Source organism: Cervus canadensis, chromosome 11 (genome assembly GCF_019320065.1).
Source record: "Cervus canadensis isolate Bull #8, Minnesota chromosome 11, ASM1932006v1, whole genome shotgun sequence".
In the NCBI taxonomy this organism is placed as follows: Eukaryota; Metazoa; Chordata; class Mammalia; order Artiodactyla; family Cervidae; genus Cervus; species Cervus canadensis.
This window is the reverse complement of record NC_057396.1, coordinates 34,054,862-34,074,718: the sequence shown is the minus strand read 5'-3', so window position 1 is coordinate 34,074,718 and position 19,857 is coordinate 34,054,862. Positions and strand designations below refer to the sequence as shown.

The 19,857-nt window shown below is 42.1% G+C and overlaps 1 protein-coding gene across 3 annotated transcripts in view; it reads left to right on the top strand.

Annotated features, from left to right (window-relative positions):
* INSC (INSC spindle orientation adaptor protein) overlaps positions 1 to 9,608 on the top strand; it is a 132,804-nt gene extending 123,196 nt beyond the window's left edge. For all 3 annotated transcript variants that reach the window (XM_043481136.1, XM_043481138.1, XM_043481137.1), the window contains exons 11-13: positions 725 to 880; positions 2,331 to 2,407; positions 8,987 to 9,608. In XM_043481136.1, coding sequence (XP_043337071.1) covers positions 725 to 880; positions 2,331 to 2,407; positions 8,987 to 9,115 — 362 coding nt within the window. In that variant the 3' untranslated portion in view covers positions 9,116 to 9,608. The remainder of the gene's footprint in view (positions 1 to 724; positions 881 to 2,330; positions 2,408 to 8,986) is intronic.
* The last annotated feature ends 10,249 nt before the right edge of the window (positions 9,609 to 19,857 follow it).

Here is a 19,857-nt window from a genome sequence, read left to right as displayed (position 1 = left end):
CTTCTTGAAGCTGTCATCTTGGTGTCCCCTGTTTATGTCACCGCAGATCACAGTATATACCCAGGACAATCAGACCACTGCTCTGGTTTCAGGGGCAGGTGGAGAGGTTCTCAGCTGACCAAACTGAAGCCTAAACATCTCAGTCCAATTACTCCACCCTCTTCTAGTCATGAAACCCCTCTAAGACATCTGATCTAGTGATTATCCAGCCTAGGGGTAGGTCACCTCCCACCAGGGAGACCCATTACCCCTGGACCTGTCTCAGATGCAACCAGCATCAGAGGTGAAGCAGTGATGGAGGGTAACCAGTTATCTGAGTTCTCATCCCTAGCTACTTACTGCGTGACCCTGGGCAACATACTTCACCTCTCTTGGGGCCTCGAAGGGAATTATAATAAATAGTACTTAGTCTCTGAGGCTGTTAGGAGGTTTTAGGGATCATGCATTTACTGTGTATTTAGCACAGCATAGGGATGTAGTAAAAGCTCAGTGATAGCATTAAAAAAATATAAAAGGATGTCCTCCAAAGGTCCCTCCCAGGGATAATGTCTTGCTATGTGGAAGCAGAGACACCCCCAGGGCAGATGGAGAAGAAATGCCCTTGTCCAGGTTCCTCCTGTGGTTGAGTCCCCTGAGTCACCCCAACGGCCTTGGCTTGAGCCTGCAACTCCATCCAGCTGGCCCTGCTTAGGCAGCTACCAACTGTTCCTTGCTTTCCACTCAGGGGTCCAACTTATCATGGGCATGCTGTCTGAGAAGCCAAGGTCTGGGACCCCCGCCGAGGTGGCGGCCTGCGAGCGAGTCCAGCAGAAGGCTGCAGTGACCCTGGCCCGTCTCAGCCGAGACCCGGATGTGGCACGGGAGGCCGTGCGGCTGAGCTGTGAGTGGTGCTGGCTGGGGCAGGGGTGGTGGAGGGGTGATCCGGGCTGGGATCAGTCCTGATTTCACGGTGGTGGTGGCGATGGATGACCCAGAGCAGGGCTGGCTGTGCTGGGAAACGCTGGTGTGGGGCCCCAGGGTGTGCCCTGTGACCTTCCTTTCCCCTGGGGCTGAAGCTAGAGAGAGGAGGAGTCTAGAGAGGTTTAAGTTGGCCAGAGAGTGACTGACTTATGGGTTTCCTGTTAATGAGGACCTCATTCTTTCATTCTCTCATTCATTTCCTCATTCATCCATTCAGTTTTTCACCTACTCTTTTTTATTTAGCCACTCATTCATTCACTCATGAATTCATCCTTTTGATCATTCTTTCATTACTTCATATATCCACCATTAACTCATTCATAATCCACTCATTAAATCCCTCACTCATTCCTTCATTCAGTCAGTCTGTCATTTATTTACCCAACAAATGTTTCCAGAGCACCCACTCTATGCTAGGCTCTGTTCTGAGTGCTGGGCATATACCTGATAACAGTGGCTTACAGTCTAATGCAGGTAACATACGGAAAGAAAAGTTTGCACTTGAATATCATCAAGTAATGCTCAAAGGATGTCAGTGGCATGATTGGCACACAGAGGAAGTAGTCTTCCTACTTCCTCTGGGAGGGACAAATGATGTTTTAACACGGAAATGAATCCTTAGCTGTAGGTTGAGGAGTTTTTCTGGTCTGAAGGCTGAGTGCCCCAGGTAGAGGCAGGAGATGGCAGCATCACTGACCATCCAGGCACTGGAGGACAGCAAGAGGTGGCCCTGGGGCAGCAGAGAGTCCTGGCTCCATAATGACTTTATGGAGAATAAACATCGAGAATCTGTCTGCACACTTTTTATTACTATCTTATGAGTTTTGCCCTGTTGTTTTTAGAGTTTGAGAGAAGTCATTTTGTATTGAAAAACTAGGTCATTCATTTTACTTTACTCTGTAAAGGCTTAGGAAATATTAACCTACTCAATCTGTAGTCTTCTTTAATTTTAACCACAATATATTTTCTGACTCAAATGGGCAATTGGGGAAGAAAAAGCTACTAAGATGTAAACATTGAGTTTAGCTCTGATTAAAGTACCTACATGGGAAGTTCTTTCTTAGAGGGACCTTGTCTCACTCCACTGTGGGTGAGCTCCGTCCTGGCCAGAGTTCTGATGCTCAGGGGAAAGGTTTTGATGCTGCAGCTAATTCTGGGCCTGAGCAAGGTTCATTTACACCTGAGGGAGCAGAAAGTCTCCCCCACAGACTCCTCAGAGGGGTTTATCCCCCTTCCTTACCAATTGGCGGCCACCTGCCTCTACCCGGCTCCATGCAGAGGGCTGTGCTAAGAGTCTGGAACACCTTTGGGTCAGGCCTGGCCACACCCATCCTGACCCAGGTGTGAGGGTCTCCCCATGTCTCTCACAGGTATGTCCCGCCTCATTGAACTCTGCCGCTCGCCCTCGGAGAGGAACAGCAGCGATGCCGTGCTGGTGGCCTGCCTGGTGAGTTCCCAGTCTCCCTGCTTCTTCCTTCCTGGGCTTTGGGGTTGCAAACCAGGGACCAGGGGATCAGGCTATGCCACAGTTGACTTGGGTACAGGCAACTTATTCTGGGTTTCCACTTTTCTCTTTAAAATGGTAGCAAGAATAATACCTGTTTCACTAAGTTCATAAGATTGTGATGAATATTATGCAAGGTCATATAGGTAAAAGGCAAAGACCTGGAGAACCTCCATTACTCATGTTTAGTAGCTATGAACCTTTGAGGTTCCGGGGGATCTAACAGCAGGTCAAGACCAGAGGGGCTGGCTGGCAGGATGCTGGGTGGTGGTGGCGATGCTGTGCTGCTTGCAGCATGTGGCCGCTAGGGTCTGACGTCCTCTGCCTGTTCCAAAGAGGACACTGTAAGGAAGCCTCCTTTCCGCCTCAGGTAGAGCCCCTCTACTGGTGCTCTTCCAGCTTCATAGCTCCCTTCCTCTTCGTGGAGCAGGACAGGGCAGGACACAGTATTATTTGGCCTGTCCCTAGGATCTTCACCCCCAACCAAGCTAGCACATCCTGGGAGGTCTCTACCCAACTTCTTGATGCTTGGGTCCACCATGAAAGTACCAACAGCACCAGATGAGGAACAGATGCCTTGTCTCTGTACTCCTCCCTGCTAGGCTGCATCGAATCCTAAAGCAGAGCAGCTGGAAGCATCCAGAAGCAGGGAAGCCCATTGTAAAAGCCCTTTAACTTCTAGAAGGGGGTGCAAGATCTTTGGCCCTCAAAGATTGTGTAGGAAAAGGGATGGATCTAGAGGTCCTTCAGTCTGTTTCACAATAAAGCCCCTCCTCACCCCATCCTTTTTTTTAAAACTGATCCCATCCCATTTCTGGGAGCTCCTAACAGGCAGTGTGTGGTGGTAGGAATAGCAGGCATTTTAGTCAGACACACCTGTCTTGGTTTTGCCATTAATGAGCTGTGTAACATTGGGTAGGCCACTAAGTGCTGTAAATTTTATTCAATAAATATTTGCTGAGTGATTATATGGGCCATGTACTCTTCTAGGCTTTGGGGATGACAGATGTGGGGAAAAAAGGCAAAAATCTCAGTTTTGATGGGGCTTTTATTTTGGTACATGCAGAACAACCTTCATCTTTTTTGTGCCTTGGACGAGCTGGTGAAGCTTATGGATCCCTTCTCAGTATTAGTTTTTATAATGCATAAAGTAAAATGTATAGAATTAAAAGGAAAGTAATCATATTAAAATAATTATTAGACTGTTAAAACAGATAATATAGTAATAGCGGTTTAGTTCAGTCACTCAGTTGTGTCTGACTCTTTGCGATCCCGTAGACTGCAGCATGCCAGGCTTCCCTGTCCATCACCAACTCCTGGAAATTGCTCAAACTCATGTCCATTGAGTCAGTGATGCCATCAAACCAACTCATCCTTAATATTATGTATATTAATATATATTAACATACATAATAATATATAATATATAATACTTATATATATTATATACACAATATACATCCAACCAATTCTCATTAATATTATGTATATTAATATATATACTTTTAGATTAACTCATTAAATAAAAACTAACCATGAGTCTTGACTAGCAATGAGCATAAATTATATTGAAAGTACCTCCAAAAACTGTAATGGGATGTGAAATTGTTAGTGAACCAAATTTGGGTCCATATGCTCATGGGCAGTAAAGCCATTCCTCTGACACTGGGTTGTGGAGAAAGAAAGTGCAGTGTTTTTGCAGGTACCAAGTAAGGAGGTCAGGTAACCAGTGCTTAAAAGGCCCAAACTCCCCAAAGGCTTTCAGGGAAAGTTTTTTCAAGACAAGATAAGGGAGGAGGGTTTGTGGGGTATGTGATCAACTCATGAACATTCTCCTGATTGGTTGGTGGTTAGGTGATCTGGAGTTAGCATCATCACCCTTCTTATTTCAGCTGGTCAAGAATCTACGTGGGCAGCATAGAGTTAACTTCTTCCACCTATTGGGGGTTTCAGTATCTGTAAAACAGTTTAAAGGACATGGCTCAGAATATTGTACACATCCGATGAGGAGAAATGAAAGGCCTTTGACTTTGTTTAATGGCTTAACTATCATTATTTTGTCTTGCTTGACTATTTTTCTTTTCTTTCTGCATTTCTCTCTTCTCTGATTAAATGTACTCTTTGGAACTCAGGGAAGTCTAGGAAACTAAAGTTTTTCTACGGACAAGAGGCAGGTAGAGGTTATGGGGGGAGAGGGGTGCTGTTCCACAAAGGCTCCATAAGGTCCTGAAAGTGAAAGTGTTAGTGCTCAGTCATGTCGACTCTTTGTGATCTCATGGACTCTAGCCTGCCAGGCTCCTCTGTCTGTGGGATTCTTCAGGCAAGAATACTGGAGTAAGTTGCCATTCCTTCTGCTTCTGGAGCTTCCTGACCCAGGGTGCTGCTCAGTTACAGAAGTCCCTATGATTCCTGTTGGTGAACAAGTAACAGGCTTTGCTGAGACTTCTTGATTTATCACTGCATTCACAGCTGAAGGAAAGGCTATTTCATTCAATTGGAGGGCAGTGAATGTAAAGATATAATATTTTTCATAGGCCTTTTTCTCCATAGACCTTAATTCTGTCTGGTCTGCTGAATACAGGGAGAAAGTTACTACATGGCAAATGCATAGTTGTTGGTCCCAACTATTGCATCTTCACCACTTGGGTGGCCAGCAACTGCCTGACACTGAATAGGCCCTGAAGAAATGTAGAGCAGTTATAAAGCTTCATTCAGACATGGGGGCTTATTATGATTTATTTTCCATCTTTATCATTAGGTTGAAAAAGAGCACATAGACGGGCTTGGCCTTTATTTTCCATCACTTGAAGGACTTTCCGGTGGAAAAGGGATTAAATTTCTCCCTTGTGGACAGGTTTTTGGATGCTGAATAGAGGCCCTTCCTCCAGAATCCATCCTTAATGTGGCTGCTGGCCTGATTTTCCCCATGACAGTTTACAATCATGACCTTTCCACCAGCAGCTCTTCCCTGGGTCCCCCTTGCCTATGGCCTACTGTCTATATGCTTGGCCCTTCGTAGCCTGGCTCTGACCTCTGAAGACCTCCCACTGCCTCCAGGCCCTTTCCAGCTCAGGTCAGAGTGCCCTAAACCACCCTGACACTGAGCTTTATCCCTTGTCCTAGGCAGATGCCCTCTCTACAGCTCTGCCTGCTCTCCCTTCAAGGCTCGGATCAAAATCTTCCTCCATGAGGCTCAAATATAGGGAGTACACAGTGTGGACCTGGGCCTGCCTGCGTGGATTTTGTTTTCCCCTGTAGAAAGCAGGCTGTGTTATCCTGTGTTCTCGGTGTTATAAGGGGAGGCTCTTGGAATTCCCACAGAGGTCTGTCTGATGCTGAAGGTCTTGACTTTTTGCCCAGACCTTCTTGTTTGCAGCCATGCTTTCTCCCCTTATGCCTAATGGCCCAGTCCTGCTCCCTTGGCTCATGGGAGGGGGTCTGTACTTCTCACCCTCTACCCTAGAAACTTCTCAGGGCTGGGGTTCTTTCCCAGCTCTTGTGTTTACATAGGCCCTTAGGTTTGGTGACTGTTTTCTTGCCTGGCTGAGGGACCTATGGACTTGTCTGCTCACCGCCCAGTCCCCAGTGTTGGTGGGTGTTAGGATTTGACTCCCAGAAGGGGCTCCATGCCTGGCTGGTGAGCTGGGGCCACTTGGAGCCTGATGGATGAATTAGGGGTACCTCTCTTAGCCCTCACTAAGCCTTCTTCCCAGTTTCAGAGGCGCTCTTCAGGTGAAGGGAGGACACCTCAGTTATCATCTCCCACGTCTGGAAAAGCAGCCGCACAGACTGCCTCTTGCAAACAGAATTGATTTTTCCTTAATGAAGCGGCTGTCAGAGGGCTGCAGGGCTTGTTTAAGACTTGGGTGTTTTCAGACTGTCTGGGAATGAGGTCTTGGGAATATTAACCCCCTCTGAGGAAAGGAGAGGCCAAGGGAAAGGCTTCAGAGGGGGAGGGGTCCTCTGAGCCCCTGGACCCTGAGGAGGGGGTGCTCTGGGGTCATTTGGGTTCATGTCCTGCACACTTTCTGGAGACCCTGGGGAGTGGGGGATGTCTATTTGCCTTTGTGGGTTTTGGGGTCTGTTTCTAATTCTCTCTTGTATTTTGTTTTGCTTTTCTCGCCCCCAAAGTTTGCCTCCTCCCTTAGGGATGTTTCTCTCTCCTTCTCCACTCCCCCCCATCCTTTTTACCCCCCTAGTCCTCTCTCCTGTCTCGACTCCCTCCCCACCTCCTCCCACCAATTATCCTCTTGTTCCAGGGTGTGCTCTTTTTTTCTCTGACACCATCTCTTTCTCTCTCCATCTCCCTTTCATGCTTAACTCTCTTATCTTTTCCAAGTTCATCTATGTCTCTCTTTTTATAGTTCCTTCTTGTTCTGTTTTTCTTTTTTTTTTTAGTTCTACCACTGTATTGCTCCCAACCCATCTCCCTCCACCCTCGTACACACATGCTCAGTCATGTAACCCCATGGACTGCAGCTCGCCAGGCTCCTCTGTCCGTGGACTTTTCCAGGCAAGGATACTGGAGTGGGTTGCCATTTCCTTCTCCATGTTCTGTTTGTCTGATGCTCTTTCTCTCTGTGTGTAATTTCCTCCTTCTACCTCATTTTTGCTTTTCATGGGTTTATTTTCTTTGTCTTTCTTTTGCTTTATTTTTACCCTTGATAATGTAAAATACATCGATGGCCTCATATTCTTGCATCTGTGGAAGACCCCTGATTCCATTTTTTACAGTGACACCTTGAAGGCAGTGGGGTTATTTCTCCCAGTTGGAGCCAAGAGGTATCAGAAAGGGTGATGGAGTTCAGTCTTTAGCCCTTGGGGATGTCATACGGAGGAGAGGCAGGACATACTAGTTAGAGACAGTCTCCTGGGATCTCCCTCCTGCCACCAGTGGCTAAGACTCTGCTCATGAGCAGAGATGCGTGGCCCTTATCCTTGATCCAGCTTGGACATGGCAATGCCTGTTAGTCCAATAGACAAGCCATCCTCTCTTTACAGTAACTTGGTGATTTCTCAGCCCTAGGTTACCTCTTATGTCTAGGTAATGAGCTACATGTTTGCTCTGTACTCAGTATAAGCTAGTGTTTTGGGCTTGCAGCATGCTACCTGTGTTTAGGTCTGAGGGCCCTGGAGTTGGACTGCTGTGTGGTCGTGGGAAGGCCAGTTTCCCTCTCTGAGTCTTAGTCTCATTTCTAAATTGGAGATCATGATACTTACCTTGCGTATCCTATGGGGATTAAATGTAATACTATGTAGTCAGTAAGAGTTTGCATTCCTCCTCCTTTGCTTCTCTGCCATTCCAGATAGTCTCCTCTCTGTTTTCCAAGGGAAGGGCATCCTTAATCTCCCATCTTGTTCCCTGCTGTATTTAGGTTTGAGAAGAGGGAAAGAATTAACATTCATTGAACACTTAGTGTGCATGGCTTCAGCTAACCAGCAAAGAGGTCTAGGTAGGTACACAGCATACATTTATAGTTTAAAGGTTGCTCTAGCAATAAAACTCAGTTTAATATTTGTTCATTTTTTTCCCCCAGCAAACATTTATTGAGTCCTGTGGCAAGCCTTGTTCTACCTGCTGTAGATAGAGGAAAAAATACAACAGTCTCTGTTTTTGAGGAGCTTAGAGTCTGGTGTGGGAGATAAACACCTAAATAACAGTTGCAGTCGAGTGTGAGAAGGTCGAGGTCAGCCCAGGGGCTATGGGTAGACAGAGGAGGGAGGGATTTTCTCTGCTTCAGGGAATCAGGGAAGGCTTCACAGAAAAGGTGATAGTGGGCCAGGCCTTGCAGTATGAATATACCTGCTGGCTAGAAAAGAGTCAGTAGGGGTTTCACATCAAGCGGAAAATCTGAGCAAGGGCACATGGACATAAAACAGGATGGCATACTCAGGGAAGAGTGCAACACTCAGTATATGGGGACCTGGTTTCACTCTGCTTGCATCTCTCTTTCCTGTCCATCCCCATCTTGGTGGCAGAATTTCCATCTCCTTCAACTTTATGACATTGCTGCTTCTTTCTCTTCCCTCCTCTCCATCCCAAATACTTTAGAACCTTGCTGAATTTATGGATGGATGAATAGTCCTTGCTGTCCCCTCTAGGGACCTGGAAGTGAGAATATAATTCCACTAATGCTTCTGGCAGTTCTAGTCTCTGAGATAAACAAATCTTGAACCTAAATATGTCGCTAAATCGACAAAATCCTTAAAATGACAGATCTTCAAAATAATCAGTTTCCTAAGATGATTGAAAAACCAAGATGGCAAGACCATTTAGATCATGAAAACTTTCAGAAGGCATTCGCCCTTGTGATTAAGGTACCAATGAAGCAAGGTGACTGTGTCACAAGGTTGCTATGGTGACTAGGTGACCGAAAGGACCAGCCCGCTAAGGTGTCAAGGTGATGATCAGCTCAAATTGGCTGATAAATGAGCCATACACTGAAATGCATCTCTCAGGGAAGTTGCAGGCCCACATGAACCTGAGCGGACCCAGTGTGACCTCTTCTGTTTTCTCATCAGGCTGCTCTGCGCAGACTGGCCGGTGTCTGTCCTGAAGGCCTCCAGGACTCTGACTTCCAGCAGCTGGTCCAGCCCCGGCTTGTAGACTCTTTCTTACTCTGCAGCAACATGGAGGAGAGTTTTGTGTAGCAAGTGTGGGAGACAAAAGATATTCGGCATCATTCTCAAGACCCTATCTGAGTACATTCTTGTGAACGTACCTGATTATACACCAGCCCTTCACCTCCTTATTTATACTTAATTTATTTTTTATGTGAAATGAACAGAGGGCTAAATGTTCTAGCAACATCATCAGGCAGTCTGTGGTCTTTTGGAGTCTTTTTTTTTTGTTTTTTTTTACTTCTGTGACCTTTTAGTTGCAGATGTTGAAATGCATAATGGCTAATATGACAGATTGTCATGAGTGATTTCATTTCCTCTTGCTTTCTCAACTCTCAATATGTAATCTTGCATCATTTTTTTAAAAAAAATTGAGAACCAGAGTATTTTAGCTGCCCAGCAGTTTTTTTAAAAGTTAGATTTGTTCTTTCTAAAATATTGTAAATGAACTTCATAGTTGGACAGACTATACTGAAAGGAAATTCTAGTTTTATTCTTAATAAATGTAATCATATAAAATGTTTCTTGAATTTTCTGATTGTATTATGTCTTAGACTAAGTTCTTGCTCCCTAAAGTTTCATGCCACAAAAACCTTCTCAACTATTAAAAGTGCATAGAAGCTTATATTGTCTTCATAGTTGTGTAAATGGGTCAAGTTCTGAGTGATTTAGTGAGAAATCAAAAGATTTCCAAAGACCCAGGAACTCAGTTTCCTTTGGCTTGCTTTTTTTTTTTTAACCTTATGGTAAATTATATCCTCAGATGAGGTATTAAGTAATCAAAACTTAATGCATTGACACCAAAACAGACATATGGACAGATCAGTGGAACAGAAGAGAGAGCCCAGAAATAAATTCATGTACCTACAGTCAATCTTTGACAAAAGAGGCAAAAATATACAGTGGCGCAAAGACAGTTTCTTTAATAAGTGGTGCTGGGAAAAACTGGATAGCCACATATAAAAGAAAAAAATTAGAACATTCACTAATACCACATAAACAAACAAAAATAAAATAAAACACAAAAATAAACCCAAAATGGATTAAAGACCTAAATGTAAGACTCGATACTATCAAACTCTTAGAGGAAAATACAGGCAGAAAACTCTTTGACATAAATTGAAGTGATACTTTTTTGGATCTGTCTCCTAGAGTAATGGAAATTAAAACAAAAATAAACAAATGAGACCTAATTAAATTTAAAAGTTTTGTAAAGCTAAAGAAACCATAAGCAAGATGAAAAGACAGTCTACAGAATGGGAGAAAATATTTGCAAACAATATGATCAACAAGAGATTAATTTCCAAAGTATACAAACAACTCATAAAGCTCAATATCAAAAAATGCAAACAACCCAATCAAAAAAGAGGCAGAAATTCTAAACAGATATTTCTCAAAGAAGACATATAGATGGTCAATTGGCACATGAAAAGGTGCTCAACATTGCTAATTATTAGAGAAATGCAAATCAAAACTCCAATGAAGTATCATCTCACACTGGTTAAAACGGCCATCATCAAAAAGTCTACAAATATATAAATGCTGGGAGAGGGTGTGGAGAAAAGGGAACCCTCTTACATTGTTGGTGGGAGTGTAAATTGGCACAGTCAGTGTGGAGAGCAGTATGGACATTCCTTAAAAAACTAAAATTAGAGTTACTAAATGATCCAGCAATCACACTTCTGGGCATATCCAGATAAAACTCTAATTTGAAAAGATACGTGCACCCCAATGTACATTTCAGCACTATTCACAATAGCCAAGACATGGAAGTAACCTAAATACCTATTGGCAGATGAACGGATAAAGAAGATGTGGTGTATATATATATACAATGGACTATTACTTCTCCATAAAAATAATGAGCTAATGCCATTTGCAGTATTATGTCAAAAGAGCAAGACAAATACCATATGGCATTGCTTATATGTGGCATCTAAAAAAAGTTATACAAATGAACTAACTTATAAAACAGAAAGAGACTCATAGACTTCAGAGACAAACTTACGGTTACCAAAGAGGAAAGGGAGGAGGAGGGATAAACTAGGATTTGGGGTTTTACTAAATTGGGGATATATTAATTATATACATATACACTTTGCTGTTTAGTCGCTAAGTTGTGTCTGACTCTGCAACCTCATGGACTCTAGCCTGCCAGGTTCCTTTGTCCATGGGGTTTCCTGGGAATAATACTGGACTGGGTTGCTGTTTCCTTCTGCAGGTGATCTTACCGCTACTATATGTAAAACAGATAACCAACAAGGACTTACTACTGCACAGCACAGAGAATTAAACTCAGTATTTTGTAATAACCTATAAAGGAAAAGAATCTGGAAAAGAATATATATGTGGATTACTGAATCACTTTGATGTATAGCTGAAACTGACACAACATTGTAAATCAACACTATTTTAATAAAATAAATTAATATCAAATTAAAAGGAATAAAAATTTTAAAAAATGATTCCATTTATATTCTCCATTACAGATGGGGAAACTGAGGCTTGAAGAGGTTAAGTATATTGCCAAAATTAAATAGCTGTTACTAATGTGGGGACTGAAACCACATCTCTCTGATTTCAGAGGCTAACTGGGAAGAAATCAGGAACTTATCACCAGGTCCTTACTATAAGGTAAATATGGATCTGGACCTGTGCTGAACCATCGTCCTCTAGCAAACATACTATGAGGGGTCTATTCTGGGCCCAGGGAAGAAAAGTAGAAATGAATAAATGTTGGTATCACCTGTGAATTTAGACTGGAGGGTGGTTGCTTAGTTGTCAGTAAACCAATCACTTGAAAACCTGTAAAGTATACTGGTTAAAAAAACTATGAGCTCAGCAGCCCGCCTCGGTTTGAATCCCGTCTCTGCCGCTTGCTAACTGTTAGGTAGGGCTCATATCCTCTCTGTGCCTCTGGTTTCTCACCTGTAAGATGAGGTAATGATGGTGCCTTAATCCTAGAGCTGCTGTAAGAATTAAATGTGTTCATACTTGGAAAAGGCTTAGACTGGTGCCTAATGACAAGTGCACAGTAAGTGTGGCTACAGTTAAAGTCAGCCAAATCCCATGTTTGCATTTATGCCAGTTCTCTGAGCCGTCTTATGGTGTCTCAGATATGGGACTTATAGCTTGTTAGAAAGAGAGACTTTATCCTGCAAGGGATGTAGGGGTCATCTAGTCCCATCTCTACATCCCTCACTTAGGAGTAAAGACAGTTGCCTAAAATGACATAGCAAATTAATAGAGGAGCTGGGACTTGGGTCCCAGCAAATTATAACAGCTATCACCACAGCTGCCTGTTCTGAGCACCTGCTCTGTGCTAGGCACTGTAACATTTACAACTTCATTAAATGGTGCACTGGGAAGACCCAGAGGAATCGGGTGGAGAGGGAGGTGGGAGGGGGGATCGGGATGGGGAATACGTGTAAATCTATGGCTGATTCATATCAATGTATGACCAAAAATAAATAAATAAATAAATATTTCAAAAAAAAAAAAAGAGACAGCAAAGGAATATGTTCCAGATGAAGGAACAAGGTAATACCCCAGGAGAACAACAAAGTGAAGATAGGCAATCTACCCAAAAAAGAATTTAGAGTAATAATAAGATATTTATGCTATTATTAAAATAATATTATTCAGAGTAATAACATTAATAAGATGACCCAAAATCTTGGGTGGATCTAAAATTATCATTCTAAATGAAGTAAGTCAGACAGGGAAAGAGAAAATATCATATGCTATCACTTACATGTGGAATCTTAAAAAATGATACAAATGAAGTTATTTACAAAACAGAAAGAGACTCATAAACTCAGAAAACAAATGTATGTACCAAAGGGGAAAGGATGTGGGGAAGGGATAAATTGGGAGTTTGGGATTAACAAACACATATTACTACATATAATGTAGATAATCAAAAGGGACCTACTATATAGCCCAGGGAAATCTACTCAATATTCTTTAATAACCTAGATGGGAAAAGAATCTGAAAGAGAATAGGTATATGTATACCTGATCACTTTGCTGTACATCTGAAACTAACACAACATTGTTAATCAGCTATACTCCAATATGCGGTTTCCCAGGTGGCTCAGCGGTAAAGAATCTGCCTGCCAATGCAGGAGACACAGGTTTGATCCCTGGTTCGGGAAGATCCTCTGAAGAAGGAAATGGCAGCCACTCCAGTATTCTTGCCTGGGAAATCCCATGGACAGAGGAGCCTGATGGGCTACAGTCCATGGGCTTGCAGAGTCAGACACAACTAAACAATAACAATACGCTCCAATATAAAATAAAAAAATTTTTAAAGCTTATGCACACAAAATACTATATATGCGTGTGGGAAAATCATATGTAGTTAAAGCATTAATAATGGTTGGTGGTATAGGCTGAATTTTGTCCTCCCTAAATTCATATGTTAACATCCTAGCCACCCCTCTACCCCTTGCTCCCAGGTTCTCAGACTGATATTTGGAAATAGAGTCACCGCAGATGTAATTAGCTAAGGTGAGTTCACACTGGAGTCATGTAGGCCCATATTCCAATATGACTGGTGTCCTTATCAAAGAGGAAGAGACAGAGAGACAGGCACATAGGGAAAACACCGTATGAGGATCGAGTCATGCAGCCACAAGCCAAGGACCTGTCCAAAGCTACGAGAGAGTCCTGGAACAGATCCCGTCTCGAGTGCCTTCGGAGGGAGAATGGCCCTGTGGACACCTTGATTTCTAATGTCGGCTTCCAGAACCATCAGGCAGTAAAAGTCTATTGTGTAAGCTAATCAATTTGTGGTGCTTTACTATGGCAACCCTGGGAAACTAAACAGGTGGGAAGGATACACACAACTTCAAGGTAATGCTTATCCCTGGGGAGGAAGGAAAGGAGATTGAAGAGGGACTTTGTGAGACCTTTATTTCATTAATAATAAAAAACATCTGTAGAATATATGGTAAAAGGTTAGTAGCTGTTAAAGCTGGGTAATGAGCATATGGGTGCTTGCATATTATTCTCTGTGTGTTGATGCTAAGTCACTTCAGTCTTTGAGACCCCATGAACTGTAGTCCACCAGGCTCCTCTGTCCATGGGATTCTCTAGGCAAGAATGCTAGAGTGAGCTGCTATGCCCTCCTCCAGGGGATCTTCCCAACCCGGGAATCAAACTCACGTCTCCTGTATGAGAGGCAGGCTCTTTACTGCTAGAGCCAACTGGGAAGCCCATTGTTCTCTGTACTTTTCTTAAGGTGTAGAACAGTCCAAAATGAATCAATAAGATATTAAGAGGAGTGTATCAGCACACCTAGGAAAAGCATGGCCTGTTGTCTGGTTGCTGATTTTAAAGTTGTGATAAACCCAAAGCCCTGCCCCATCTTTGGTGATAAAGCGAGAGCTTCCTGGTGACTAAAGACGCTGAGGATCCATCCAGATGGGCTTCCATCCAAAAGAAAGCCGATAGCTGGCTCAGACTATTATTTATTTTTAGAAACAGCCAGCTGATTCACCAGTTCATCTTTTGAAGTTTTTTTATAATTGAAAATGCATCATTCTTCCTGCTCTGGAGTCAAGATATAAGATCAGAATGTCACTAATTAGAGGAGTAGGTCTTTCTGGAAAATATCATCGCTGATGCTAATAGTCATACAATACCCGTCCTAGAGAGAGCTCTCCAGGGCAGTGGCTGATGTAATTTGATGTGTTAATACTCGACCTGGACAGACTCAAGAATTCATAATGACATCTGTTGAACTCTTTGAATACTTCCCCGACTAAGTTAGAACTAGAATTCTGGAGCAGAACTCCCAACAGTCTGCTTTAGGTGCTCTCTGCCCTGGGGCGGGTCTGGCAGCAGGCTGAGATATGAAACTTGAAATCAAATTTAAAATCTTTTGCTCACTGCCCACATTTAACATAACACATCCATGGCAGAATGAGGCAGGCCATCTAGGGTATAATTAACAATCACTATTCCCTGACAGTCTCAGCAGCACAAATGCCAATTTGCTTGTCAAATTCCAAAGAGAGAGGAAGGGGCCATGTGGTAGGCATACAATACAAAGCCCTTGTTGTCTGGGCCCCACTCAGCAATTGCTCTGTCCTTGTGTAGCAGGAAAGGAAATCGTGTCAGATACTAGTCCGCTGGGCTCTAGATCACTTCCTGAACAGCTCTCCAGTATCAGATTCTGATCCAATTGGGTTCTATGGGTCTGTTGGTGAATCAGTAAAGATATAAACGGAGATCACCAACTGGAGGAGAAGCAGTTCAGAGAACTGACACAAAGTTCCTTTATTTGGGGCTTGCTGGATATATACTGATTGAAAGTGCTAATAGTTATCAGACTTTGTTTTTGCTTAATAAAGACAAGGAAGTGAATTATTATTTAATAATTACACTTTGATAGGATAATTTTATCTAAAAGTGAGGTTATTTTTACAAATGAATGAGAAGAATTCCACTGTGGTATAAATGTTGAAAGCTACTTCTGTAGCTAATCATGAAATCATTTCTTTGTTCTCCGAAAAGGAACTATTGATCACACCATAAATAACTAAAAATTTACCTCTTCTACCTCATATTCTCTCAAAATAAAGAAAGAGTTGTATTGCTTGAGTTGAAATGAGATTGCTAAGCAGATTTCACTCATGTTTTTCCTATTGTTGGATAAAAGTCAGGTCTCAGATCTTTTCTGTTTAGGAGACAGCTTAGATAATTGATCATAGCTTCCTGCATGGCTATATTGGTGGGAATTCTGAGAAGGGCAGAATGGTATACTCTTCTTGTAGAGGCAACATCTCAGAGTAGCTGAACTCTTGCTTCTGGAGCCAGGCTGTTCTGTTGCTTGATTAATCTTGATAAGTTTTCTCTTCATGTTTTACTGTCATTAGCTATAAAATGCTAAAAAAAAAAAAAAAAAAACCTTTATCATGGGATTATTGTTAGGAATAAATGAATGAATTTGGTAGAGAGCTTTAGAAAAGTAACATATTTAGCTCTTATTACTATTTTCATCATCATGAATTAGTAACGCCTGCCAGTGATGAGGGCGGGGAGAGTAGTGTAAGAAACGACAAGGATTTTACCACCGTTTGATCCTAAAGGGCAACATTTGCTCCTCCTGCTGATCTGAGTTTTCATTCTGCCACATTCTCAGTTTTGGTTTTCATTTTTTTCATTCTCAGTCTTTCCACACCCCCACACTAGGCCAACTTCTGCTTTGCCTCAGAAAGTTGATTCTACTTTTCTGTACCAGCACTGAAGGCTAACAGCAGACGTCTTGTTCTTTCTGCCGTTACTCAAAGTCCAGTTTTCACAGCACACAGCAGCACAGACTCAACCACAGAAACCCCATCAACTTTGTATCTTTTGCAGTCGCCTGCCATTTGGTACCTGACTAAATACCTGTTTTACTTTAGATACTGTATATACTCGCAGTGATCTGATGAAGGTTATTTACAAACGAGGAAACCGAAGTTTAGAGTGTTTAAGTGGTAATTCACCTACAAGAGAAAGATCTGGGTTGTAAATGTTGATATTTTTGATCCATGAAGTTTGTGCTTCTTTCTTTCTTGTAGCGTGCTGCACTCTGAAACCTACAGTTGTCAGCACTTGGATCTAGTACAGCTTAGGATACGCAGGGTTCTGCAGTGTTTGTTCCAGTGAATATTGGGAGAGACGGAAAACAGGTAGACCTCCCAGAAAAGAAACAACTGAAGATGAAGTGCACTCAGGTGTAACCCACTTCTGTGCCTGGTATGGGAATCAGGCTGGACTGATTTGGGTCAGCAGAAAGGGGAAGGTGAGGAAGATCCAGAACTCCAGATCAGGCATGGCAAGAACATCAGATACGGTAGGAAGAGTGGACTGGACTTCAGTGCAGGGGACAACAGCATGAATCAGACAAACCTATCCTGATTCCTGGAGTGTAGGATGGGGTTCCTATCCTACTGGGTCCTAGTGCCTCAGAAGGTACAGAAGAGAGAGGAAAGAGACAGGTGGTAGTTTGCCCTCCCCTTGGAAAATTCATCTTGCAGAAGAGTAAGAGCACCCAGAACTTCCATTTCTATTATTAGCAATGTGCCAGATACAGGGTACTCACTGAAAACAGTAAATACACTATAGACAACACCTTATTGAAGGCTCTAATGAGCTGGCGAGGAAATAAGAAGCTATGAACTAAGTGAAATTAGAAACCCAACTGGCAGGCTTTTACCAGGAGGGTATTTGCCAAACCAGATGAAAACGAGCTATGGTCTTCAGAGCCTTGCCTGGTACTGCTGAATTAAAACCATGTCCGGAGCCTGCCTCAAGTACAGAGACTAAAGAGAAGCTGCCAATGAAAAGTTGGGGCTCTCAAGTATTGCATCTTCAGTATAAGTGTGAGCTAGAAATAAGCCTAAACTTCTGACCCATGAGACTGAAATGAAATTGCCTGTCTTGATTCTTGGCACCAACACATATGGAAGTTTATGCCACAGATGGTTCTCACATGAATTTGCCGCCTGAACTTATGTTATTTGGATGAGTCAAAAAGGAAAAAAATCCAATCCAAGGATTTAAAGTGCTCCTTTAATGAGATGAAAATACAGTTTTCTCTGAATGAAACAATTTCAAAGGCCTCAAAGCCTCTCCATAGACAAGGTTCCAAGATATAGAAACATAGTTAAAAAAAACAATCCATAAACCCAACAAAACGAAAGGAAATCAAGCACTCTAAAAGGGCCAGAAAATAATAGAAGAAACAGACCTACCTTGAATGTAGATATTTGAATCATCAAATACAGAATATAAGTGAGAATATTTAATTTTTAGAGAAATAAAAAGAGGGTTCACAATTTTTGAAAAGAGCAAGACAAATGATGAAATGGGTTTAAAACAGATACAATAAAGCTTCTAAAAATAAAAAATGAAATTGAAATAAGAATTCAATAGGTCGTTTTAAAAAGTGATCATTTTGAAATGTATGATGTGTTGTTGTTATTATTTAGTTGCTAAGTTGTGTCCAACTCTTTGCAACCTCAAGAACTGCAGCACTCCTGTCTTCCCTGAGTTTGCTCCTGGAGTTTGCTCAAACTCATGTCCATTGAGTTGATGATGCCATCCAACCATCTAATCCTCCATCATCCCCTTCTCCTCTGAACCTCAGTCTTTCCCAGCATCAGGGTCTTTTCCAGTGAGTCAGTTCTTCACATCAGGTGGCCAAAGTATTAGAACTTCAGTTTTAGCATCATTCCTTCCAGTGAATATTTAGGATTGATTTCCTTTAATATTGACTGGTTTGATCTTCTTGTAGTTCAAGGGACTTTCAAGAGTCTTTCCTGCTGGCTTAGACGGTAAAGAATCAGCCTGCAATGCAGGAGACCTGGGTCCAATCCCTGGGTCAAGAAGATCCCCTGGAGAAGGGAATGGTTACCCACTCCAGTATTCTTGCCTGGAGAACTCCATGGACAGAGGAGGCTGATGGGCTACAGTCAGTGGAGTCAGAGTCGGACATGACTGAGCAGCTAACACTTTGAAATGTATAGAAATCCCAAATCGCTATGTTGTGTAACAGAAACTAACAGTGTTATAGGGCAATTATGTGTCAAAAAACAAACAAACAAATTCATAGTGATAGCTTATAGTGAACAGTGTTGGATTCTTGACCTCCAAAGAAGATTTAGCTTCGGGACCAGGGACCGAACTTGATCACTCAAAAGCTTTTGTATAGCAGAGTTTTATTAAAGTGAAAAAGGGACAGAGAAAGCTTCTGACATAGACATCAGAAGGGGGACAGAGAGTGCCCCAATCCCTAATCTTAGCAAGGGAATTATACACTTTTTAATTGGTTATTACATCAAAAGTATGTCTCAAGGTTGTAAAGATCTTACTAGACCCACTCCCATAATAAACATTTTAAGATTAACAGGATTAGTCAGAAGGTTTTCAGGAAAGAGAAACCTAGCCTCAAGCAGGATACTTTATTGTTATATAATCCTTACTAAGGAATGTAGAAAAAAGCATTTTTCCTTTCCTCCTCCTTGAGAATTCCAGACCCCTATCTCCTCCTTGAGAGCCCCAGACCCATTTCTCCTCCTCGGGTACCCTGGACTTATCAACCTGCCTAAGAATTGACTTTCTCAATAGAAAAAGATCAGATTTGTTACCATGGTGCTGGTGGGGAGGGGTTATTGGGTGAAGGCAGTCTAAAGATACAAAATTCCAGTTATAAGATAAATAAGTACTAGGATGTAATGTATAACATGATAGATATAATTAACACTGCTGTGTGTTGTAAAAGTTGGTAAACAAGTAAATCCTAAGAGTTCTCATCATAAGAAAATTTTTTTCTCTTTCTTTAATTTTTGATCTATATGAGATGATGGATGTTCACTGATGGCTTCATAATGTATGTAAATCCAATCATTGTGCTGTAGCCTTAAGCTTATACAGTGCTTTAAACCCATTGTATCTTGAGAAAACTGAAAGAAAAAACAGCAGAGTAGAAGCCACTAAAGGGTGAACTGATAAACTGAAAGATATATGTGAAGAAAGTATACTTTGGAGTGTCTTTGATGGACAAAATGGAAGTGAAGTTAAGAAAAACTAAATACCGAGTCAATTGGTTCAATATATACCAGACTGGAATTCCAGAAGAGGAGAAGAGTAAATATTTGAAGATGTCAGGGCGCAAAATTTTCCAACAACGATAAGAGATTTCATCATGACTTCTTCGCAGGAAAAATAAAGTCCACATGCAGATATATAAAAATGAAATCAAAGATAAATATCTTACA